This window comes from Periplaneta americana, chromosome 9 (assembly GCF_040183065.1).
Source record: "Periplaneta americana isolate PAMFEO1 chromosome 9, P.americana_PAMFEO1_priV1, whole genome shotgun sequence".
NCBI classification, from domain to species: Eukaryota; Metazoa; Arthropoda; class Insecta; order Blattodea; family Blattidae; genus Periplaneta; species Periplaneta americana.
In genome coordinates, this window is record NC_091125.1 from 143818861 (window position 1) to 143841948 (window position 23088).

At 35.7% G+C, this 23088-nt stretch overlaps 2 protein-coding genes and 1 non-coding gene across 5 annotated transcripts in view; 2 read left to right on the plus strand and 1 right to left on the minus strand.

Annotated features, from left to right (window-relative positions):
* dor (vacuolar protein sorting-associated protein 18 dor) overlaps positions 1-23088 on the plus strand; it is a 291090-nt gene that overhangs the window by 164205 nt on the left and 103797 nt on the right. For all 3 annotated transcript variants that reach the window (XM_069836074.1, XM_069836073.1, XM_069836075.1), the window contains 2 exons: positions 1178-1313; positions 3426-3644. In XM_069836074.1, coding sequence (XP_069692175.1) covers positions 1178-1313; positions 3426-3644 — 355 coding nt within the window. The remainder of the gene's footprint in view (positions 1-1177; positions 1314-3425; positions 3645-23088) is intronic.
* LOC138706581 (cuticle protein 18.6-like) lies at positions 8140-21188 on the minus strand. Its single transcript, XM_069836070.1, has 3 exons — positions 21068-21188; positions 10913-11296; positions 8140-9119 (listed from the first exon to the last, which is right to left on the minus strand). Exons 1-3 carry the CDS (start codon positions 21077-21079, stop codon positions 8547-8549), a joined length of 969 nt encoding a protein of 322 aa, XP_069692171.1. The 5' UTR covers positions 21080-21188; the 3' UTR covers positions 8140-8546.
* TRNAK-UUU (transfer RNA lysine (anticodon UUU)) lies at positions 19877-19949 on the plus strand. The gene has a single exon. It is a non-coding gene; the product is annotated as a tRNA-Lys (tRNA).

Here is a 23088-nt window from a genome sequence, read left to right on the forward strand (position 1 = left end):
TGTTGGTTTGTTAACAGAACTATCCACATCTGAATGTAGGAATCGTCGATTTGTTTATTTGTTTTAGATTTTTGCGTTCTACAGTAAACAGTCCAATTTTGAAAAGCTCTCTTCTTTGTCACAACTTAGTGTGACGTATAAAAATACGATCTATGGTTTTGAATTTTTCCCGTACGAAAGTTGGTCACCTTTTGTTCGTTTTGAACCCACAATATTTGGATTGATACAAGCATAGTATCACCAGCGAATAGGGATTATAAAGAATGGACACTTCACGTCGGTACCTTTGATGTAGCCAGACTGATTTCAATGACCTTCAAGCCATTTAGAGCGTGAGATTCTGCTTTCTCCCTAGAATTGGCGCTGACATCACACCAGCTAGCAGTCGACATAGCAGAAATATAACACATATAATTAATACATCTAGGTACATTATGTACTCAAATAAAATAAATTGGATCCATAAAATAATAAATTCGTCATTAACTGTAATGTTTAGACTCTAGAGTTCCTTTATAATGAGAGTTGAGACGTTGACCCCAACAACAATTAAAATATGTAATGATTTGATAGCACTGAAAATGGAAAAACAAAACCATTATGAGAAGTAAAACCATATACCTGTATTATATTATATACAAATATTAAACGAATTTGATACTTAATTTTATAATGTATTATATTATTTTATAATGTAATTTATTGTATCTGAAATATAAAAAAATATTATTACAACTAGTTCGTCACTGTGAAATAAGGAAAAGCTGTTAACTTTAATTTATTTGAAGCAAAGCGTCACTGGATTATGTAATAAGGTAGGCGATGTTTGGATCCTGTGTCTCAACTCTATACCCAATTATTATCTTAGCGTATGCTCGATTACACTAACCTCTAGCACTTGAAAGTGAAACTAAACGCCAGCGCACAGAAAAACAAAACACAGGAAAATTCGCTCAGTGTCCATTCTTTATAATCCTATTTGCTGGTATCACTAGGGCATTGAAAATGACGACAAAAAGGATGGTTATGATGGTAAAATAATAATAGTAATGGTGGTGGTGGCGGCAGTGGTATAAAGCTTATTGATGCATATGATGACGACGATATGATGATGATGACGACGAAGATGTTTAATGACTGTGATAATGATGATGTTTTGTTTACTGCTTTCTTTCAGGCTGTTGAAGCAATCAGATATTTGGAGTTCTGTGTCAATTCTTTAGGATGCCAGCAGGAAGCAATACACAACTTCTTGCTCTCATTGTATGCAAGACTCAAGCCAGAGAACCTCATGGAATACCTTGCATTACAAGGTCAGTATTTTCAGACTTCCATGTGGACTGATTTTATGATTTTTCATGCTACTATTAAGTCTGATCGAAACAGTATGTTATTTAGTACTTCTGAAGTTATATATAAATAAATTTAGCTTCCCTTATGGAAAGGTTGCCAGATTTGACAAAGCGTATTGCATATAATTTGGAAACACATCTAAAAGGTAAAATGATATACATTTGAAACGGTTAGGGAATCGAATATGCAAAATGTCAGAAAAATTTACACCTAAGTAGCGTTTGTGCTCATTTACAGTTAAGAAAGGGGGGGAAAAATATCATCAGATAGGTTAGAATGATTTGAATGCCATATACCGCGAGAAAAATAATAGTACGGATTGATTGACATTGATATCTAAACCAATCAACAGCCATCGGTTAAAATAACTTGAAATTTCCATTATCACTCCTATACAAATGATTTCTCAATATCTGAACCGATCCTTTGAGGGCACTAATGGCTATTTCCTTCACAATGCTGTGTGTTAGCCCCAGGTTTTTACATTTGTTGGCAAAGAAGGAGGGTATGGTACCTAGTGCTCCCACCATCAGACCTATTACATTAATGTGGGACAGGCTATATTTATCTTTATGGAACGGGATTGTTGGTTCATAGATCTGTTTCTTTTCACTGTCCACCTCATGCGGTTGATCTGAACTAAACAGTTACTGAATAAAGTTGAAAGCCTTTAAAAATATGACATGAAGTAAATGAAATTTCGTAATTATAAATTAATAAATCAAATCAATTTTATTAATTAATTTTCCATGTATAATCTTAGTAATAGTAGGTCTAATTTTTAGACATATTATAATTTCCTCTTCACTTTTGATACAAGAAAATTACAAATTCTCCCATGTGATTCCAGAGATATTGGCACTTGAATGTGACATTGTTTTTAATTTTGTTTTATTTTTATCCAGAATTAAGATTTTTATTGTGATCAAACTACTTTTCCAATTTCAAAGTACTTTTCAATATTTGTTCACTGTACTGTTGTAAATATACATAAAAATTTTCATGCAGATATCTTTGATATATCCAGCAGTGGCGTAGCGTCAATGTAAGCTAAAAGGCTTAGCTTCCCCAGCTAATAATGATTTCATAATAAACCTGCAGTTTATGGAGAAAATTATTTATTAATTTTAATAGAATTTATATTTACGCTTTAAATGTTGTGATGTGGCAGCTCAGGATGATTTGAGATGCAGCAGTAAACAAGAAGCCTGCACACACCAGCTTCCAAGCAGACCGGTTTCTTTCAGATTTTCCATCCCTTTCTAACTAAACTACCGGTACCCTAGTCGCAAGGCTTCCAAGAAGCTAGCTTTGGCATTGAAAATAAGTAGTTTCCGAGTTATCCCTTTTCGTCAGTTGTGTTCAGTTGAAGTGTTAGTGTGCATTGTGGCTGATATAATAAATAATGAGCGAAATAACAGTTCCTGACACTAATTTACTTGAATTTTTTAGGACAATTGTATTATCAAAACTGACTTACGAACAAAAGTGTGATTTAAAAAACAAATGACCGACTCCCTTGCTGTCAATGAAGGACACAACCAAAAGACAGACGCATACTTACGTAATGATACTAATATTGTGAATTCTCTAAGTATGACAGGGAGTGAGCTAATGTTATACGTATACGTGTCTATTTGTTAAGAGATATGTGCAAACTGTGAAATCATATTTTATTTCATCTCATTTCAGGTCATGCCTTATTGGTGTTACTTACGATGTTCCAACCAATCTTCGACTGCTGACTTGAAATTGATTACTATATATTTAAGACTGTATTTTTGTAATACGTTTTCTCATATTGCATGAAAGACAACTTTAGTTAGCTTCTCCTGCTCAAAATTTCATGCTACGCCACTGATATCGAGAGAAAAAGAATAAAAGTATGTATGTTGAAAATATAGAAAACTCACGTCTGGGTCCCCTTAAGAATTCATTGCCCTGACCTGAAATGGTGAACCTCGGGTTTAATGGCGGGCATTGCATCTGACCAACCATGGTGAACAACAGAATTTTAAACTATTGGAATTTTGTGTTTTATTGATCTGTTGATGTTTTTGTTGTTATAACAGGTCAGGATCCCAATATGGTCCGTTATGACATCCGCTATGCACTGCGTTTGTGTCAAGAGAGGAACTTGACAGAAGCCTGTGTGCAGTTGTCAGCTCTTCTGGGTCTGTGGGAGGCAGCTGTCGACCTTGCACTTTCAATCGACGTAAACTTGGCCAAGATGACCGCCAGTATGCCACAGAATGATCCTGAACTGAGGAAGAAACTCTGGTTGAAGATTGGTAAGTACCTGTTTTCTTTCTGCTTTCTCATTATACTAAGCATAAGGAAAAAAATTACGGAAACCAACGATTTCAGCATTACTGATAATGAACAAGCGTCATATGACTGTTGAAATATTTGACTTTTCTTTTATTCGAAATACGTATAAAGGAAACATAGTGTGATGCTGCAGAACCATTGATTTCGAGATTTTCTCGAAAATGTACGTTTTCAGTATTCCTGATTCCAAAAAAGTGGTTTTCAAACTATCATCTGTCTGTCTATCTCTGTACAATAATTTCTTCTAAACTATATTGGTCGGATTACCATATTTATGCTATTATAATGTCGTCTTGAAAACTGAGATGCATATTACATTTGATGACGTATTATATTCTCCTTTATATAATATTCTTATTGAATTTGGTAATCCCAAAAAAACTACTTCGATTAATTAGAATGTGTCTCAGTGAAACGTACAGCAGAGTCCGTATAGGTCAGTTTCTATCTGATGCTTTTCCAATTCACTGCAGACTAAAGCAAAGAGATGCGCTATCACCTTTACTTTTGCACTAGAATATGCCATTAGAAAAGTTCAGGAAAACAGACAGGGTCACATCAGCTGCTTGTCTATGCAGATGACGTAAATATGTTAGGAGAAAATTCACTATTAGGGAAAACACGGGAATTTTACTTGAAGCAAGTAAAGAGTTAGGTTTGGAAGTAAATTCCAAAAAGACAAGGTATATGATTTATGTCTCGTGACCAGAACATAGTACGAAATGGAAATATAAAAATTGTAAATTTATCCTTTGAAAAGGTGGAAAAGTTCAAATATCTTGGAGCAACAGTAACAAATATAAATGACACTCGGGAGGAAATTAAACACGGAATAAATATGGAAAATGCATGTTATTATTCGGTTGAGAAGCTTTTGTCATCTAGTCTGCTGTTAAAAAGTCTGAAAGCTAGATTTTATAAAACAGTTATATTACCGGTTGTTTTGTATGATTGTGAAACTTGGACTCACTCTGAGAGAGGAACAGAGATTAAGGGTGTTTGAGAATAAGGTTCTTAGGAAAATATTTGGGGCTAAGAGGGATGAAGTTACAGAAGAATGGAGAAAGTTACACAATGTAGAACTGCATGCATTATATTCTTCACAACATTAAATGCAGACATTTGTGATGGGCAGGGCATGTAGCACGTATGGGCGAATTCAGAAATGCATATAGAGTATTAGTTGGGAGGCCGGAGGGAAAAAGACCTTTGGGGAGGCCGAGACGTAGATGGGAGGATAATATTAAAATGTATTTGAGGGAGGTGGGATCTGATTGTAGGACTGGATTAATCTGCCTCAGGATAGGGACCGATAGCGGGCTTATGTGAGGGCGGCAATGAACCTGCGGGTTTCTTAAAAGCCATTTGTAAATAAGTATAAATTACTATTCTCATTTTTAATACAGTGAATTTGTACACTACTGTTCATGGAAATATATAGCAGATTGTATCTTAATTTAGTATTTTATTAGACTAGACACACGTGAAATTAGGTGTGGCAAGGTGAAATACGAGGCAAGGTTTCATTTAAAACTTTTACCCAGTTTGACTGCAAGGCGTGTCCGAGGCTTAGTGCCTTGACCTTTAGATTGTGCGTATACTTTGGTTTGGCATTGGCTGTGAAATAATTTCAATTAATCTGTCATTTGTATAGGAGTTAAAATCAGTTACAAAATTGTCAAACATCATCATCGTCATCATCATCATCATCATCATCATCATCATCATCTTATTCATCATCATCATCCTCGTCGTCGTCATTATCATTATTATCAACATACTTATCCTTATTGTGGTCTTTGTGTCATTGTCATTATTACTTTGTAGTTTAATAAATATGGTTGCAGTAATTTCGAGAACATTGTAAATAGGCCTAATTTGTACAATATGTAATTCTCACGTATAAGGAATGGAAAGTGAAATGATTATATTAGTTAGTTATTAATTTTAACACAGCATTCTGGACACGTTTCTGAACTCAGAACCATAAAGAAATAAGTAACCATGGAATCATGGCCTAGTAGACTAATGAAAAATGAAGTTACTTCAGATCCTTGAAATAATGCGAACAATGAATACTACATATTATGTAACTTCAGAATAATACGGGCTAAAATGTAAATATGAGTGTTAAGTTTGTTACTTATTTGTGTTACGTGTAATATTTACGTCATGAAAGATCGAGGTAATGTATTAATTTCTTACTGAAAGAAATTTGTGCATAGAATATTGTATTTTCTTTGGCAATGCGTAAAATGAATAGCAGTGCCTAAAGTGATCACTTATTTTTTTTACGCACTAGTGCTTTAAAGGCTCACTTTCCTCACTGATGACAGTGGGTAAAATGCAACTTAATGCACTATTGTAGAAAAACATTGTTTAGAAAATTGGAAACATCACTGGTTATCAGAAACAACAGGAAACACACTAAGGAAAATTAGAAAGCTCCAAATGATAACAGCATCTATCTTGAGGTTCCAAGCTCAGTACAGAGCTTCGCTGCAAGAGTAGGCCTACTCACTGGACACAGTTACAGAAGAGTATCTCCACAGATCAACTTAACCTATTTGTAAGGTGTGTCGACACGAACCAGAAACCAGTGGCGGCTGATTGACTGAGGCAAGTGAGGCCAGGCCTCAGTCACTTGGCTTAACTGAAATCAAATTTTGTGTTTTTATATAATGTATTAGTTATTTGAATGAAGCATATATCGCTGTAGAAGCATTTGAAAACTTTGATGTATATAGACCTGTTTTGCAGTAAAATTTGTTCCTGAGGCTGGGATCGCTCGTGCTGGGTCTGGCTTGTGATGTATATAGACCTGTTTTGCAGTAAAATTTGTTCCTGAGGCCAGGATTGCTCGTGCCGGGTCTGGCTTGTGATGTATATAGACCTGTTTTGAAGTAAAATTTGTTCCTGAGGCCGGGATCGCTCATGCTGGGTCTGGCTTGTGATGTATATAGACCTGTTTTGCAGTAAAATTTGTTCCTGAGGCCGGGATCGCTCATGCCGGGTCTGGCTTGTGATGTATATAGACCTGTTTTGCAGTAAAATTTGTTCCTGAGACCAGGATTGCTCGTGCCGGGTCTGGCTTGTGATGTATATAGATCTGTTTTGCAGTAAAATTTGTTCCTGAGGCCAGGATTGCTCGTGCCGGGTCTGGCTTGTGATGTATATAGACCTGTTTTGCAGTAAAATTTGTTCCTGAGGCCAGAATCGTTCGTGCTGGGTCTGGCTTAATGCATTTCATGTCCTTTCGTGGGCTTTGAGTTTACACTTAAAACGTTGTAGCTGAGGCACAATTCGGCTGGCCTGGTCAGGTTTCACTCGTCCCATCCTTGGGCCGGCCTCAAGGGTAGAGTGAGGTGGGAATAGCAGTGGTGACTTGCCTTCCTAACTAGGCCATAAATAACAAAATTCCAGCTCTTTGGCAGGCTCGATTCTCGATTCTCTCCCCTTATGTCTCAGTTTATGACATAAGCGAGGGTGTTCTACTATTGTACTTCGTAGTACAGTAGTGAATCTGGGCCAATGTTGTTATGTATTTTGGGAAAATATAAACATAAACAAATGAGAGAAATAATGCTGGTGCAGTTAATTCATTGTTAGAGTGTCCTTTTTCGAGAAGAAATAATACTAAAAGAAAGGAAGTTTTAAATAAAGAGATAGACTACCGAGATACCTACGACATCGCTGATAATTTTTCTGACACATAATCTTAAAACGCGAGTTTCTATTGCATCCTGGTATGGGCAACATAAATGGTTATATGGTAATGCGATGCAAAATAAACTTCTCTTGGCTTTGTTTGTTGCTGTCCAAGGAAAAAAATAAAAAGAAAAGAAAGAAAGGGGAATTTCAACACATAATATCACACTGAAACAATCACTGAAACTCAGAGCATAACAGCTTATTTTGTGAGTGAAATTATTATTTTTCATTGATAGTAATAAGAATAGACTAATAATAGTAGTAGTAATAATAATAATAATAATAATAATAATAATAATAATAATAATAATACAGTAATAATAATATTAATAATATAATAACAATAATAATTAATATCATAAACAAACATTTCCTATCGGAGGCACTTAAACTAGTTGCATCTGGCCTCACCAAGGATTTTGATCACCGGCCTCTACTGCCAGAAACCTTAATTCATATTCTTCTAAACTGCACTCTGAACAAAATAACCGAAACAAATTAACTGCAAAACTGAACAACAATATGAATCAGCAGAATGTAATGTACCAAACTTTGACTAACAAAATCTTCTGGACATTGGCTGCACGAATCTACAAGAAACAACGTGATTTCAGCAAATAAAGCTGGATTCATGTATTGGCCTTCTTTCAGTTTCTGTACATCTTAGGTTATTCATATTGATTACTGATTTTGAATGTAGGAGCTTTCGTAAGGAATTCATACACAATTATAACAAAGATCATATTCAGAAAATACATAGTTTATTTACATTAAATGTGTACAATTCAGTAGGTATTTTAAATAAACCCCAATCTAGTAAGTTGGGATTACTTTACAGTCAATTGACACAGTTCAGTCACACGTAATGTCATTAAAAAACAACTTCGTTGGTAAATCTTGGCTCTGTGCCTAAGAAAGAAGAGAATACTTTTGCATGTTTTTTTTTTCATGCCAATTAAGTAAGGAACAACATTTACAACTTCCTGAAGACAGAAAGATTTTTACCTTAAGAATTAGTCCTGAGTTTCTCATCTGTAAATCAAAGATTTCTTGGTAATGCACTGACTAGGAGCACCAGCCTTGATGAATAAGATAGTAAGCTTTTTATCACAGAAGAGGAAGTTGAATAGTCAAGAAGAGATAAAATAGATTTAAAGAAGATGGGCAGCAAAAGGAGCAGCAATGGGATGTCCCAGAGGAGCAGCAAAGGGAGCAGCTAGAGGAGCAGCAAAGGGAGCAGCTAGAGGAGCAGCAAAGGGAGCAGCTAGAGGAGCAGCAATAGGGGCAGCAAGAGGAGCAGCAATGGGGTGTCCCAAAGGAGCCGTGGCTGCAGGGGTGTGTCCTACAGCAAGGGGAGCAGCAATAGGGGCAGCTAGAGGAGCAGCAATACGAGCAGCAATGGGTGCAGCAAAAGGAGCAGCAATGGCATGTCCAAGAGGAGCAGTGGCAGCAGGGGTATGGCCAACAGCAAAAGGAGCAGCGAGAGGAGCAGCAATGGGGGCAATGCCACGACGACGACGGTGGAGGACAGCAGCGTGAGCAGCAAAGTGGGCAGCTTTGGCAGCAGCTACCTCAGGGGTGTCGATGACGGGAGCAGAAGGTCCGACAGGGAGGGCATTGCTGGCCACGCGGTATCCCAGGGCATCAGCAACATAGTCAGTCTTGAAGACCAGACCTTCGGGACTCACGTGGCTGAAGCTTCCAATCTTGTTGCCAGCAGCATCCTGCACAAGAACAGATTGTTGCAGTATTGCTACATGTTTGAATGTTTTAAACTGTTGATTTACTTCTCTGTGAATTTCTTTAAATTATATTTTTCTTAATAGTCCATGTAGTGCCAAATTTATGTGGATTGACCCAACAGACGTAATTCATGTTCACTAGAAGTTAAAAGCATTAAATTTTAGTTCAAATCGATTCAGTATTTTTAGATAAATTAGAAACAGAGTGGACCAGATTTTCTTGTTTATAGATGATAAATTGAAATCGTATGACTTTTCTCCATTTCCATATTTTTAAATATCCTTGTTAGAATTAATTCGTGTCTCCAGTAATTCAGATAGATAATAAGATCTTTGTTTATTGTTTAATAACTGCAGAATCGGATTTAACAATTATCATATTTTAAACTTACCAAATGAATAGTTTGCTAGACCAATAGTACTTTATACAGAAGACCTGAGTTCAAATAAATTATGACAGGACTTGGGTTCTTTCTTATAGGTGAGAAATGTTACATTTTCGTTTTCCTTATACAAATAGTGGGAGACAATTTTTTTTTTCTTCTTCTTCGTTTTAGTTCGGATCTTCGAACTTTGAGATTTTTCTAATTATTTCGTTTTAAAACAACGGTATCTATTCATTTAATAATATCATACTGACCTAAATGAGTGAGAAAACAATAGTATATTGTTTAGAAGAGATACAGATTGGACTTTCTCCATTGCTGGTAATGGAAAAGGAAATCACGATGTTTCGAAGACTGGCTCTATCTTCATCTTTAAACGAACAAAAAGTGGTGGTGAAAAGGATGTGTTACAAGTTGGGTTCGTCACACACATCATTTTCACTCCATTTTTTAATCACATTAAGACGAAGATGGAGCGAATCTTTGAAACATTGTGATTTTCTTTTCATTACCAGCAATGGAAAAAGTCCAATTTATTCTTCCTCTTAATTATCATACTAGCATTCTTAAGTATAAGCACATCATTAATCGAACGACAGAATGCGGTTTCCTATACAGAAAATCCGGGTTCCAATTTCGCAGAAACCAAGGAAATTCGTGGTAGTCAAGAATGCTGTTGGGGAAGATTTTTGTGAGGTACTGCTCTTGTTTTTTTTAGTTATTTAATAACGCCGTATCAACTACTCGGTTACTTAGCGTCGATGAAATTGGTGATAGTGAAATATTTGGCAAGAAGAGGCCGAGGATTCACCATATCTGACATTCGCCTTACCGTTGGGGTAAACTTCGGAAAAAACCAGATAATCAGACCAAGCGGGAATCGAACCCGCACCTGGGCACAACTCTGGACTGGCAGACAATCGCCTTAACCGACTGAGCTATGCTGGTAGCTCCTGCTATTGTTATTCCATCATTTTCCCATTGACCATGATGAGCCTTGGTGCAATGTAGATATGTCTTCACGTAGTGTATCATGGGCAATGTATAAGACCGCAAAGTGATGCTTGACTTCGACAAATTACTCCTAGAAGGTGTGGTAATGTGAAGTGCCCATCTTTTGGGAAAAGGAAAGAAAATTTAAGCTCGCGGTTTCAGCAGTAATACAGACAATACACAGATGCTGAAATATCGTTCTGAAATTTATATCTGACTGTTCAGACTGGTCTGTGTGACGGGTTTTTCCACAACAACTGCCTTTTCAACTACAAGAAATACGTACGAATGTATGTTTGATAGTGGCTCTGTTTTATAAATACCTTTGCTGAAATACTGGGATGAGTATGTTTTCTTGTGTGATTCGGGTTTCTTATTGCTATGAACGTGTCTTACCTGAACGGCGTTGTGGGCCTGGAAAAGCTCAGCGTGTCCATAGCTAGCCTGACCGATCGCATTCTGGACGTGGTACTTGGAGTGAACAGCTGCAGGGACTGCAATGGGGGCTGCAAGAGGTGCAGCAAGGGGAGCAGCAAGAGGTGCAGCAAGGGGAGCTGCAAGAGGAGCAGCAAGAGGTGCAGCAAGGGGAGCAGTAAGGGGAGCTGCAAGAGGAGCAGCAAGAGGAGCAGCAAGGGGAGCTGCAAGAGGAGCAGCAAGAGGTGCAGCAAGGGGAGCTGCCACAGGGGCGATGGGTCCCAGACCGTGATAAGCGCTGATAGCTGGTGCTCCCAAGAAGCCAGGCTTGGCAAGAGCACAGGCCAGAGTGGCGGTGAGGACAACCTGTGAATATATAATTATGTTAGTATTTCTCTAAAAATAACATAGGCCTATAATAAAGAGTGAGTTTAACGAATATGTTTATGCTCGACCATGCCGAAATGTAGTAATTATACACCTGGTAGTAGCCCTTTAATGCACCTCATTAAAGTACACCTATTCATTATAATTCAGTTGTTCAGCCAATGAGAAATCACCATTGTACCATTATAAAACCACAAGTATCGATTATTCTCGGATATGCAATCGAAAGACAATTAGCGAAAAGTCACGGAGGCTGGAAATCTAATACTGTCGCAGAAGGTTATGTTCTGTTACTATAATAATTAGTGTTAATTGTAAATAATATTCAAATAAATTCAATTTGCCATCTCATTTTTCAATTCTAAATCAATTTCCAGGTTATATCAAGACTAATCTTCATGTTATTCTCTAGATTATATCAAGGTCAATGACATTCGTGCCTCGGAAAAAATCAATACTTTCGAGTCTGTGCACATCTCACAATTCAGGTCAGTTCCGCTCCTCACATAACCATAACATGAATACTTATGAATAATTTCAAGTTAGAAATATGGTCGAGCATAAAAAGTCGTATGAAACTTGCCTATAATGGTAATTAAAACGCTCGTATGAAAATTATGAAAATTGCTTGCGCTCGTTTCATAAACAAATATACTCGCGTCTTAATTATTACCATTATAGGCTCGTTGCATAATGTACTATTATTTGTCTCTGCGGTGGCTGTGTGATTTAGACCATTAGGTAATCACTGAAGTAGTCTCTATTCGAGTGTCGTTTAGGCCTGGAGTTTTTCAAGCAGAAAGAGTCACACTTGGGGTTTTTCTCGGGGCCCTCCTATTTCCTTAATATAGACATCGACATAATTCCATGAACATTCTCCATTTCATATTCATTGCATGTGAGGTTGCCTGCATAGTCGGCCGGTGTGCAGTGAGAAATGCATCAAGCATGGACTTTAATATACCAGTGTAGACAGAGAACAGCAGCTCATTCTAATTCGAAAATAAAGTATAGTTACTTTGATATTATTTTTCTTATGCTTTTTAATTGGCCTGTTTTTCATCAAGAAATGATGCTGATTTATTCTTGTTCTTCTCTCTAGAGTGATCTGAAATGAGCCTACGTCATTTAGGCTTATTTGAACCATTGCATTGTGCTCACCCCACGTAGAGATTAAGTAGTCCGTGACATTGGCACAGGGATGTGTAAAGGCTGGTTCACAATAAACCGGGAACGAGAACCAGAATGAAAACGAGAACCAGAGGACGTGAATATGAAAATTTTTTATTCACAATAAACCGAGAACGTAGACGACTATGCATATCGATATGTATGTCAATAACGATATGTAAAGTCGATATTACGCATTCTGATGTTATTTGTGTATAATTGACCAATGGCGTTCTCTCATGAGTACAAGGCAGCCAACATAAACACAGGTTAACCAACTTCGAAATTTCAACTGAAACATTTCATTAGGTACGGTACTATAAATATGCCCATGCATCTTTATTATCACAACCTATTTTAAGTCTACCATAACGTAAAATAATTAGAGAAGAAACATTTGTAATATAACAAAAATGAACACAACAGTAGTTATTGAATTGAAGCATGAATATGTAGTGTGTAATACAACCAATACAGTAATAAAATATGATTCGCTTCCGATCGGTGTTCAAAGATGCAGCTATTGAAAGCCACGTATTCTCCTTCATTTTCTCATCTTTATACGAGGCGCGTCGCTTATCGTAAACGTGAGGATTTTCCTCAACACTCAATATTAGAATGTCATCAAATAAAACTTGCTCCATGATGCACAGCACAGAACAAAATAATGCATGGGTTATGTCACGGTCTTCGTGCTACAAAATATACGACGACAAAATAGCTTTTAGATGGCAATAGAATGAATCTAGTGGGCTGTGATCGGAAACGTGAACGCCAAAGTCTAAACTTGGCCAACTCTCCATTCCCGATCCCGGGCTCCGGCAAGCTTTTCGTTAATTGTGAATGCTCACATTTAAATGTACACATTTTAACAATTTTACCGTTTTCGTTTTCGTTCCGATTCTCGTTTCCGGTTTATTGTGAACCAGCGTCAACGACCTTCGATTCCTTCGCGTGCTACCTGCCTGCAGTCTGTACATATTGTTGTACAGATAGCAGTGACCAAAACACAAGAGTGAACTAAATTAACATTAAATGAAGTCGAGTTATAATAATTCTTTGTACTTTTCTTCACACCACTTTAACAAATGCAGTAAAACTATTTGACAACAGAAGATGTTATATATACGATTTTGAATAACTAACGAAAAGTTCCTTGTACGTTACAATACCGAATGAATAACCTAAAAATAAATGCGTCCACGTATACAACTTCCCAAACTGCTGGAATAACATCTTGGCCATTATTGTTATGCGAAAATAAACTTTTTAAGATGCAGTTTCGCCAGAATCGCCTCTTAGATTTCCGTCTCACACTAGCCTTATTATATCTCGTAAAATGTTACTTGAAGAAGCAAACCTAAGCATAGCGTGCTTACCATCATCTAGCAGCCTGGAAACATTTCCTAGTTTAAGAAATTGTAAAGTGAAAAAAGTCGTCATTATACGTAGGATTTCAATAGCGTAGCATGTGAAAGATCAATTATTTCCAGCTACAACTCTGCAGGAAAATTTCCTGTTATATTTGATTTATGCATGGACAACCTTTGCATCGGTACTCCCATTTCGGTGCGTCGTTGTAGGGGAAAGGGAAGTAACCCGCGCGCAAAGAAATTTGCCCGTCCCTCGCGATACTCGTATGAGCTTCAATATGCACCACTGCATTAGTGTCTTAGCTGAGCCACTGCTGAAGTAAAAATCCCATTTAAAATTCAGTCAAACTCGTGTTAATATATGTTAATTGGTTCTGAATCCACTATTTTATATTTTCCATGACATATTTTAATCTTCATCTCGCAGTCTTGTTTAATTAATAAACTCTTATTTTCTGATGTTTACTTTCACCAATAATAAGCTGAGTACCGATATACTTACTTATTGGCTTTTAAGGAACCCGGAGGTTCATTGCCGCCCTCACATAAGCCCGCCATTGATCCCTATCCTGAGCAAGATTAATCCAGTCTCTACCATCATATCCCACCTCCCTCAAATCCATTTTAATATTATCTTCCCATCTACATCTCGGCCTCCCCAAAGATCTTTTTCCCGCCGGCCTCCCAACTAACACTCTATATGCATTTGTGGATTCGCCCATACGTGCTACATGCCCTGCCCATCTCAAGCGTCTGGATTTAATGTTCCTAATTATGTCAGGTGAAGAATACAATGCGTGCAGCTCTATGTTGTGTAACTTTCTCCATTCTCCTGTAACTTCATCTCTCTTAGCCCAAATATTTTCCTAAGAACCTTATTCTCAAAAACCCTTAATCTTTGTTCCTCTCTCAAAGTGAGAGTCCAAGCTTCATAACCATATAGAACAACCGGTAATATAACTGGTTTATAAATTCTAACTTTCAGATTTTTTGACAGCAGACTAGATGACAAAAGCTTCTCAACCGAATAATAACAGGCATTTCCCATATTTATTCTGCGTTTAATTTCCTCCTGAGTGTCATTTATATTTGTTACTGTTGCTCCAAGATATTTGAATTTTTCCACCTCTTCGAAGGATAAATCTCCAATTTTTATATTTCCATTTCGTACAATATTCTGGTCACGAGACGTAATCATATACTTAGTCTTTTCGGGATTTACTTCCAACTCTATCGCTTTACTTGCATCAAGTAGAATTTCCGTGTTTTCCTTAATCGTTTGTGCATTTTCTCCTAACATATTCACGTCATCCGCATAGACAAGAAGCTGATGTAACCCGTTCAATTCCAAACCCTCTGTGTTATCCTGAACTTTCCTAATTGCATATTCTAGAGCAGACGTGGGCATTTAAAGTGATGCGCCGTACTACTCTGATTGCTGCAACACGCATCACTTGTTAACGTAATACTCAGTGGTGGATCGCGTGAAGTATTGAAACACGGAACGTTAATTAACCCTTGGTTACTCGCGTTAAATTTCGTAACACCAGTACTCACCTGGATTACAATGGTAATACACATTTGTTTTTGTTTACAGACAAGGTTTAAACATTGCAATTAGATTTAAATGTTAAGCAAATATATTGTTTTCAGTTATTACAGTAATGAGAATGGATATGTTACGCATAACGGAACGTATTAAATATAAATATTAATAATGAAATATATTATAGTACACAAATAGCATTCAAGTGACATGTTTGCATAATAGTTCCACACTGGATGTGTCTTTGAGTCATAATTTATTGTTGCACCATAGTTATGAGTTAGTTCACTATCATCATAATTATGTAGGATATCTAGCATTGTTGCTTACTCGATGTTTGAAGGTCACCTGAACTCTTGATGTAATCTCTCCCGCAGGAAACGCAAGTTCACTACTGCTGACCTTTCTTACGTCATATTTGATAACGAAATACCTCTCTCAGGGGTGTAGCAATGAAAAAATTCAGGGATGTAACAACCATTCTCACTTCACTTGTAATATTTTCCAAAACAAATACAAACTATTTTACAAAAAGCTGAAACATAACTATATTTCTAATTTGCATCATTTGAAAATAAAATTAAGCAACCTATGAAAAATAGATTCCAAGAAACTATCAATCACATCACTAAGAAACAGAAAAAACAATTACGCTATTTTTTAAACCTCTTACTGTAGTTCTTTGTTGTTTTTGTCAATTTACGTCAATTTACTCATCTCCTTAAAAGAAGGGATTCATTTAGTCTTCTACGTCACGTAAATCGGCAAGTTTTTCAAAATTTGGAGTTATGTCAGACATTGCAATTATGAGCTGATGGAATAAATTTTCGTCTGAAATACGTGATCTTGGTTTGGATTTTACAATGGCCAACTGAGAAAAAAACTGTTCGCAAATATAGGTTGAGCCAAACATAGAAGCAATTTTCATAACAAAAGTCCGAAGATGTGGATATTTTACTTGGCAAAGTTGTTTATATATATCTAAACCAGTCATATTTGTGCATTTGCACTTGGTAAATGTGTCATTTTTCAGTCGAAGAACTTCTAACTGAAGGTCTAATCTTACACATTGATCATTAATGGAGAATGGATTAGCAAATAATAGAAATTCATTCTCTAATTTCTTAAAATCACTGAATCTTTTGTCTGTGAATTCACTTATTACATTTTCCAATATTTGATACAAGTGGCTAATGTTAACATCGGGTGATAGATTAAGCGATTTTAAAGAAGGAAAATGATAAAATTCTCTCTGATTTAACTGCATCAGAAATAGACGCAGTTGTGACACAAACAGCTTTAATTCATCGTACATATGTACGATATTTTTATCTTTTCCTTGAAGAGAAATGTTGAAATCGTTAAGAGTGCTGGTTATGTCGCACAGAAAAGCCAAATCAATGATCCACCTCTCGTCTGTCAATTCATTTATCGTTTCACCCTGAAAAGGAAACGCATAATGATTATATAGTCGGTTTACAAGCAAAACACATTAAGTGAGGAATATTACTTCTGAGCAAAAGGCATTTGTATTGTATATACTGCTTATGTATAAACTTAGAATTGGAAAATAAAATACAATTAAAAAGAAATAACTTACTCAAATTAATAATATTTTGAGGATTCAGTTTTGTCGGAATAAAATTGTCTTTTTTTCAGAAGTAATATTTTTGACTTAATGTGTTTTGCTTGTAAACCGAAGATGTTACTACGTTACTATTACTTACTTCTACTACTTACTACACACCACCACCACCACTCCTACTCCTATTTCTACTCCTACTACTACTATAATTAAAAAAAAAATAAAAAATTATGTTCTATTAAAACGACGCCACAACTGCCAAGGTTATGTCAGCGTCGCCGGTGTGCCGGAATTTTTCCCGCAGAAGTTCTTTTATATGCCACTAAATCTACTGACATGAGCCTGTCGCATTTAAGCACACTTAATGCCATCGACCTTGGCCGGGATCGAACCCGCAACCGCGGGCACAGAAGGCCATCACTCTACCGACTCCGTCATTCAGGCCGACACTATTATTACTGTTTATTATTATTATTATTATTATTATTATTATTATTATTATTATTTAAGTTACAGTAGTTGCATTATTTTAAGTTTAATTACTGAAATGCAAACTGTACCTGCTTGTTAAAGAAATCACTTATGGTGTTCCGCAGATCAAAAAACCTCTTCAACATTTTCCCACGACTGAGCCATCTCACTTGTGTGTAGTATGCCATGTCTTCATATCCATCACCCATCTCTTTCAACAATTGCCTGAATTGTCTATGTTTCAGTGATTTCGATTTTATTTTATTAATTGTTTTCACTACAACGTTCATAACACTTTCGACGTTAGCAATTTTCGAGCTTAAAACCTGTTGATGTATTATACAGTGAAAACTGTAAATAGTATCAGATCTTTCCCGTGCAGTCAAATAAGATTTTAACCTGCCGACGAATCCTTTTTTCTCACCAGCCATGCATGATGCTCCGTCAGTTGTGACAGATATTAATTTCGACCAGTCTAGATTTCGTTTTTCTACGGATGAACAGAACGCTTTGAAAATATCGTCACCTGTGGTAGTATCCATCAATGGGATTAAGTCCAATAGATATTCATTAATAACAAGCTTCTCATCCACTCCTCGGATGAATAATACTAATTGTGCCGTATCTGTTATGTCCGTGCTCTCATCTATGGCAATGGAGTACGCTATAAACTGTCCCACTTTAACTTCCAATTGTTTTTGAATATCATTTGAAATATTCACAACTCTTCTACCTATTGTTCGACGGGAAAGTTTCAGTTTTTCAAACATACTTTTTTGTTCTGGACATATTAATCCAACAGCCTCATTCAGACATTTCTTTATAAATTCCCCTTCTGTGTAACATTTTTTAGCTTTCGCGATCTCCCAAGCTATCCGATAACTCGCCTGAACAATTCTTTTCGATAAAATTTCACTACCTAAGCTTTTCTCTGTGTTGGATTTGTCTCTAGCCTGATATTTCTCTTTCAACTCTAGTAACTGTTTTGTACGATCACAACCTGAAAAAATACAATATTGTTACAGAATAAAAAACGATTACCAAACCTCATGGAAGAAGATTGAACAAGCAGAAGAAGAGTAAACTCCATAAAATCATATGAATGCTTAAAATTAATATACTATAAATATTGAAATCAAACACTTGCCTTTAATTTGTCTGTGTTCGTTATGACAGCTTTCATAATGTCGCTGAACGTTGCTCTTCTTGACTGCTAGTAAAATTTTGTAGCATAATAAGCACCTAACACTTTCTCCTTCTTCGCAACAAAAGAATTCATTTTCCCATTCTTTGTGGAAGTAATATTTTTTCGACTTTTTTACTTCAGGAGCTTCCTTAGAGAGCGACATTATTTTAGCGAAATCCACCGCTGACTTCCGTTACCTCAGACCGGTCGGACTGGTAAACAGCTAGGGGTATGGAGGGAGGGAAGTCACGTGGCTACGTTCGACTCCGTGCGAAATGTACTACTGATGCCCACGTCTGTTCTAGAGCAAAGTTACCAGTTTAAATTGTTTTATGTAATTAGTTACACGTTTTATGTACACATTTTTTCTTAAAATTATTTGCAGTGGGATTTTATTATTAATCAATGGTTTGTATTTGTATTTCGTTTTTATTTAACTATTAGTATTTTGATATGTTTTTCACTTTTCATTAAATAACAATGCACTATAACACTTTTCAGGCATCGTAGTGATTGGTACAAATACTTGTCAACATGAGTTTATGAGTTCTCTACCAACGCAGCATTTTTAATTTGAGTTATTATATTGAACTCTCTTATAATTTCAGAACGTTTAAGCGCGAATGTTTGGCTCCTTTAATTATCCTACTCTCTTAATACCAGTAGATACCGTAGTAACTGTTTGTCAACGACTCTTTTTATATATGCTAGTGAACAATGAGATACTTCAAAGAAGTGTATTAGAATTTGTATCTGAACTTCTGCTAGTTAAAGATTCCGTTTTAAAATTTAAGCTCAGTTAATTATATTCACGACGTAAAACTCGTGGCCTTTCATCAGTTGAGTAAAAAATATCGGAATGCAGGAATGACATCAAAATCTGGAAGAATAATTGTTGCTTTTTTGTAGATGGGTATTAATAATAATGATAATAATGATAATAATAATAATAATAATAATAATAATAATAATAATAATAATAATGAAATATATCGTGTATTATGTGCAACATGTTACAAATTTTCCCTCGAAATTATTCAAATCAACTTTACAGGGAGTTATATCTGAAACCTTGATTTGCATAATACACGTCACTGTACGTTACAGAAAACCACAATTTAAGTCACACAGAGTTAGTGTGCACTCAATGTTGGTTGCTTGATGGTTGTCAGCCCACGTTGAGCTCTGTGGATGTGGAGGGAAAAATTGGATCGGTGTCTGGTAGGGTTCCCGGGTAGCTCAGTTGGTAGAGCGTTGGTACTTTTAACCAAAGGTCCCGGGTTCGATGCCCGGCCCCGGAACAATTTTTCCCCCGAAATTATTCAAATAAACTTTACAGGGAGTTATACCTGAAAGCTTGATTTGCAACATGTTAACAAAGTTTAATTTTTATATTGAGTCATTTTGTTAATGAAATTAATTGCTTAAAATAATTAATATTGTTTTTTTTAATTATAAGGACCAAATCTGTAATCCATCTGGCTTCTTACGTACTTATCCAGCTGGAATCTGTTATCTATCTGGTTTTGATACACTTTTCCAATTGATCGAGGCAACTAAGGTACTTCTAAAACCTCCTTTAATCTTCAAGAACAGATTACAGAATTAACCTGAATTGAGGATTTACCAGAGTCTTCATTTATTGAATGGTATAAAGTTAAGTGTCCCGCGCCGTGGCGTCGTGGTCTAAGGCATCCTGCCTAGGACTCGCGTTACGGAACGCGCTGATTCGAGTCCTCATAGGGGAAGAAATTTTCTCATGAAATTTCGGCAAGTGTATGGGACCGGTGCTCACCCAGCATCGTGATGCACTTGGGGAGCTACGATAGGTAGCGAAACCCGGTTGCGAATACCAGCTATAAAGGCTGGAGAGATCATCGTGCTAACCACACGATACCTCCATTCTGGTTGGATAATCGTCCACCTCTGCTTCGGCATGTGGGCGTGAGGCAGCAGCCGGCTGGTCGGTCTAGGCCCTTCACGGGCTGTAGCGCCACGGATTATTATTATTATAAAATTAAGTAAAAGAAAAACTTGAGCGAAACGAAAGTAGAAAATCAAGTGTCCAGAAGAATTTTTGTTTTGCTAAATAAATTTGTAGCCCACTTTTTTTCTAGTACAATTTTATCCTATTTTAATTTTTGTATAACTCATTTTTTGTCATTCTAAATTTATTTCCATATGAATAGATCGTATTGAATTGCAGTTTTAGTATAACTCCCTTCCATGATCCAGTTGAAGGCCACTGTCCAAAAATGACCTACTTTGCTCTAGTCAGATTTCTCGCGATTCAAATTCAATAATTTGTTTCCTTTTAATTCAAGGGGGATAATGATTTTACTAATCCGAAATTTTGTATTTTTTGTTTAAATTGTAGGTAATATGTAAGAAAGTTGTAGTACAAATTGGTTTCACTCACCAAAAACTTCATCTTCCTGGCAAGTTCTTTGAACTTGTAGCTAAGAATCGGCTTTTGAGAACTGTGTGGCGTATAGAGCTCAGCTCCCACCTTATATACACACACATTGACTTGGTAGGGGTTTTACTTTGGTCCCCACACTTCCACGCCCAGCTATCAAGGCCAGTGCACCTACAGCAAGGAAGCGGGTGGATTACATATCTAATTATCTTTATGGTTTTATAAATTGAAGGTTCCATACTAGGGTATATAATGAACATTATCATTTAGACTCCATTTTGCACCAATTTCACTGGTTCACAATTTTGAAAAAAAAAAAATCGGTCTGAACTTACAATAATGTTGTTATTTCTTCATCAATATTACAATCAAGAACGTTGAAAGGGGACATAGAATAGATTATCAGCTGCAGGATTTGTGGTATATAAAAGCGCGTGGTGGATATTTCTTTTAGTAACTCGATGTCTTCTTTTCACCTTTGACCCATCCCCTTTCTCATTGTGTAAACTGTAGAGAAAGCATTATTAAAACACAAAATATCAGTTATTTATTTTTATTGCTAGTAAGTTTCAAATGAATACAAGTTAATAAATACAATGAAAGATAAACTAGCCCACTCCTGAATGAGTAAGACTCGGGCTCAGGAGGGGATTCCAATCAGACAAAAATAAAATTAAATTTGAGAGTGAATACAGATTAAATAGTGTTTAATATGTTTAAACCCAAACTATAAATCCAATACACATTTTTTTATTAATTTGGAGAGGATTCGTGGTTAAAATATTATTGGAATCAAATTTGTTTAATAATCTGGGACCTTGACTCATGCTATGATAAAAAGCTGCATTGGTTTTACATTTTGGTTCACACAAACGCAGAGAATTCATATTTTTAGTTCTATATTATGTTTATACCTTTCAAAGTTATTAAAATTTCTATGAAAATATTTTAATAAAATAAAATAATACATTTATTTAATATTGAAAACTTTGATGTTTAAACAACATTTCAGTTGGGTAATCTTTCTGCTTTTTTAAACAAATTTTTAATACTTTTTTCTGTAGTAAAATTAACGGATAAAGGTTGGATTTATAAGTTCCACCCCAACCTATAATGCCATACATAAATAAAGATTGAAATAATGCTAAATAAATTATACGTAAACAGTTAATTGACAAAATATTTCTTAGAACAACAAAGTAACATAATGTTTTACGTAATTTATTACAAATATAATGAATATGATTATTCCATTTTAAATGATTATCAATAATTATACGTAAGTATTAAACTCATTAACTTCATTAATAACTGAACAATTGCAATTTATATCGGAACAATCAGAATTATGCATTTTAATTTGTAGTATAGATGAAATTGGTTTATTACCTTTATTATTTAAAGAAAACGGGATAGGTATTGTTTTATCTTTATTAATTACAAGTGAATTTAAATCGAACCATTTTTTTATTAATTTTAAGCCGCAATTTGCATCAGTCCAAGTTTTTCCACTAAAAAGTAAAACCGTATCATCAGCATATGAATATAAATCACCTTCATATTCTTTAAGATCTATCATTAAAAGGTCATTAATATATATTAGTGGTTTTTTGGATGCCATCTGTTAATGGGCCTAAGTTTTTGTGTATTCGCCCATCCGTCTATTAATTTATGTGCAGCCTTTTTCTTCTCCTAAACTACTGAATGGTTTTGTTCGAGTTTAATAGTACGAGCGTATTCACTGGAAAAACAGGCGTATGAAATGTAGTAATTATTCTCAAACAACAATTTATTTATGCTTTTATTTACTTTTCCATTATTTTGTTATATAAAAGAGTGATGTATTCAAATCTCTATTGATTTTCTTCTTAACTGTGATAGCTATTGAATGCCAGAAATTCTTGAGAAAAGGTTTTCGATTATGCTATAACGAATTATGATAATAAGAGGACATATATATGTTACGCGTAAATTAAAATATTGAATACGTGATAAATAGCAAGAAATAAAATAGTACCAGA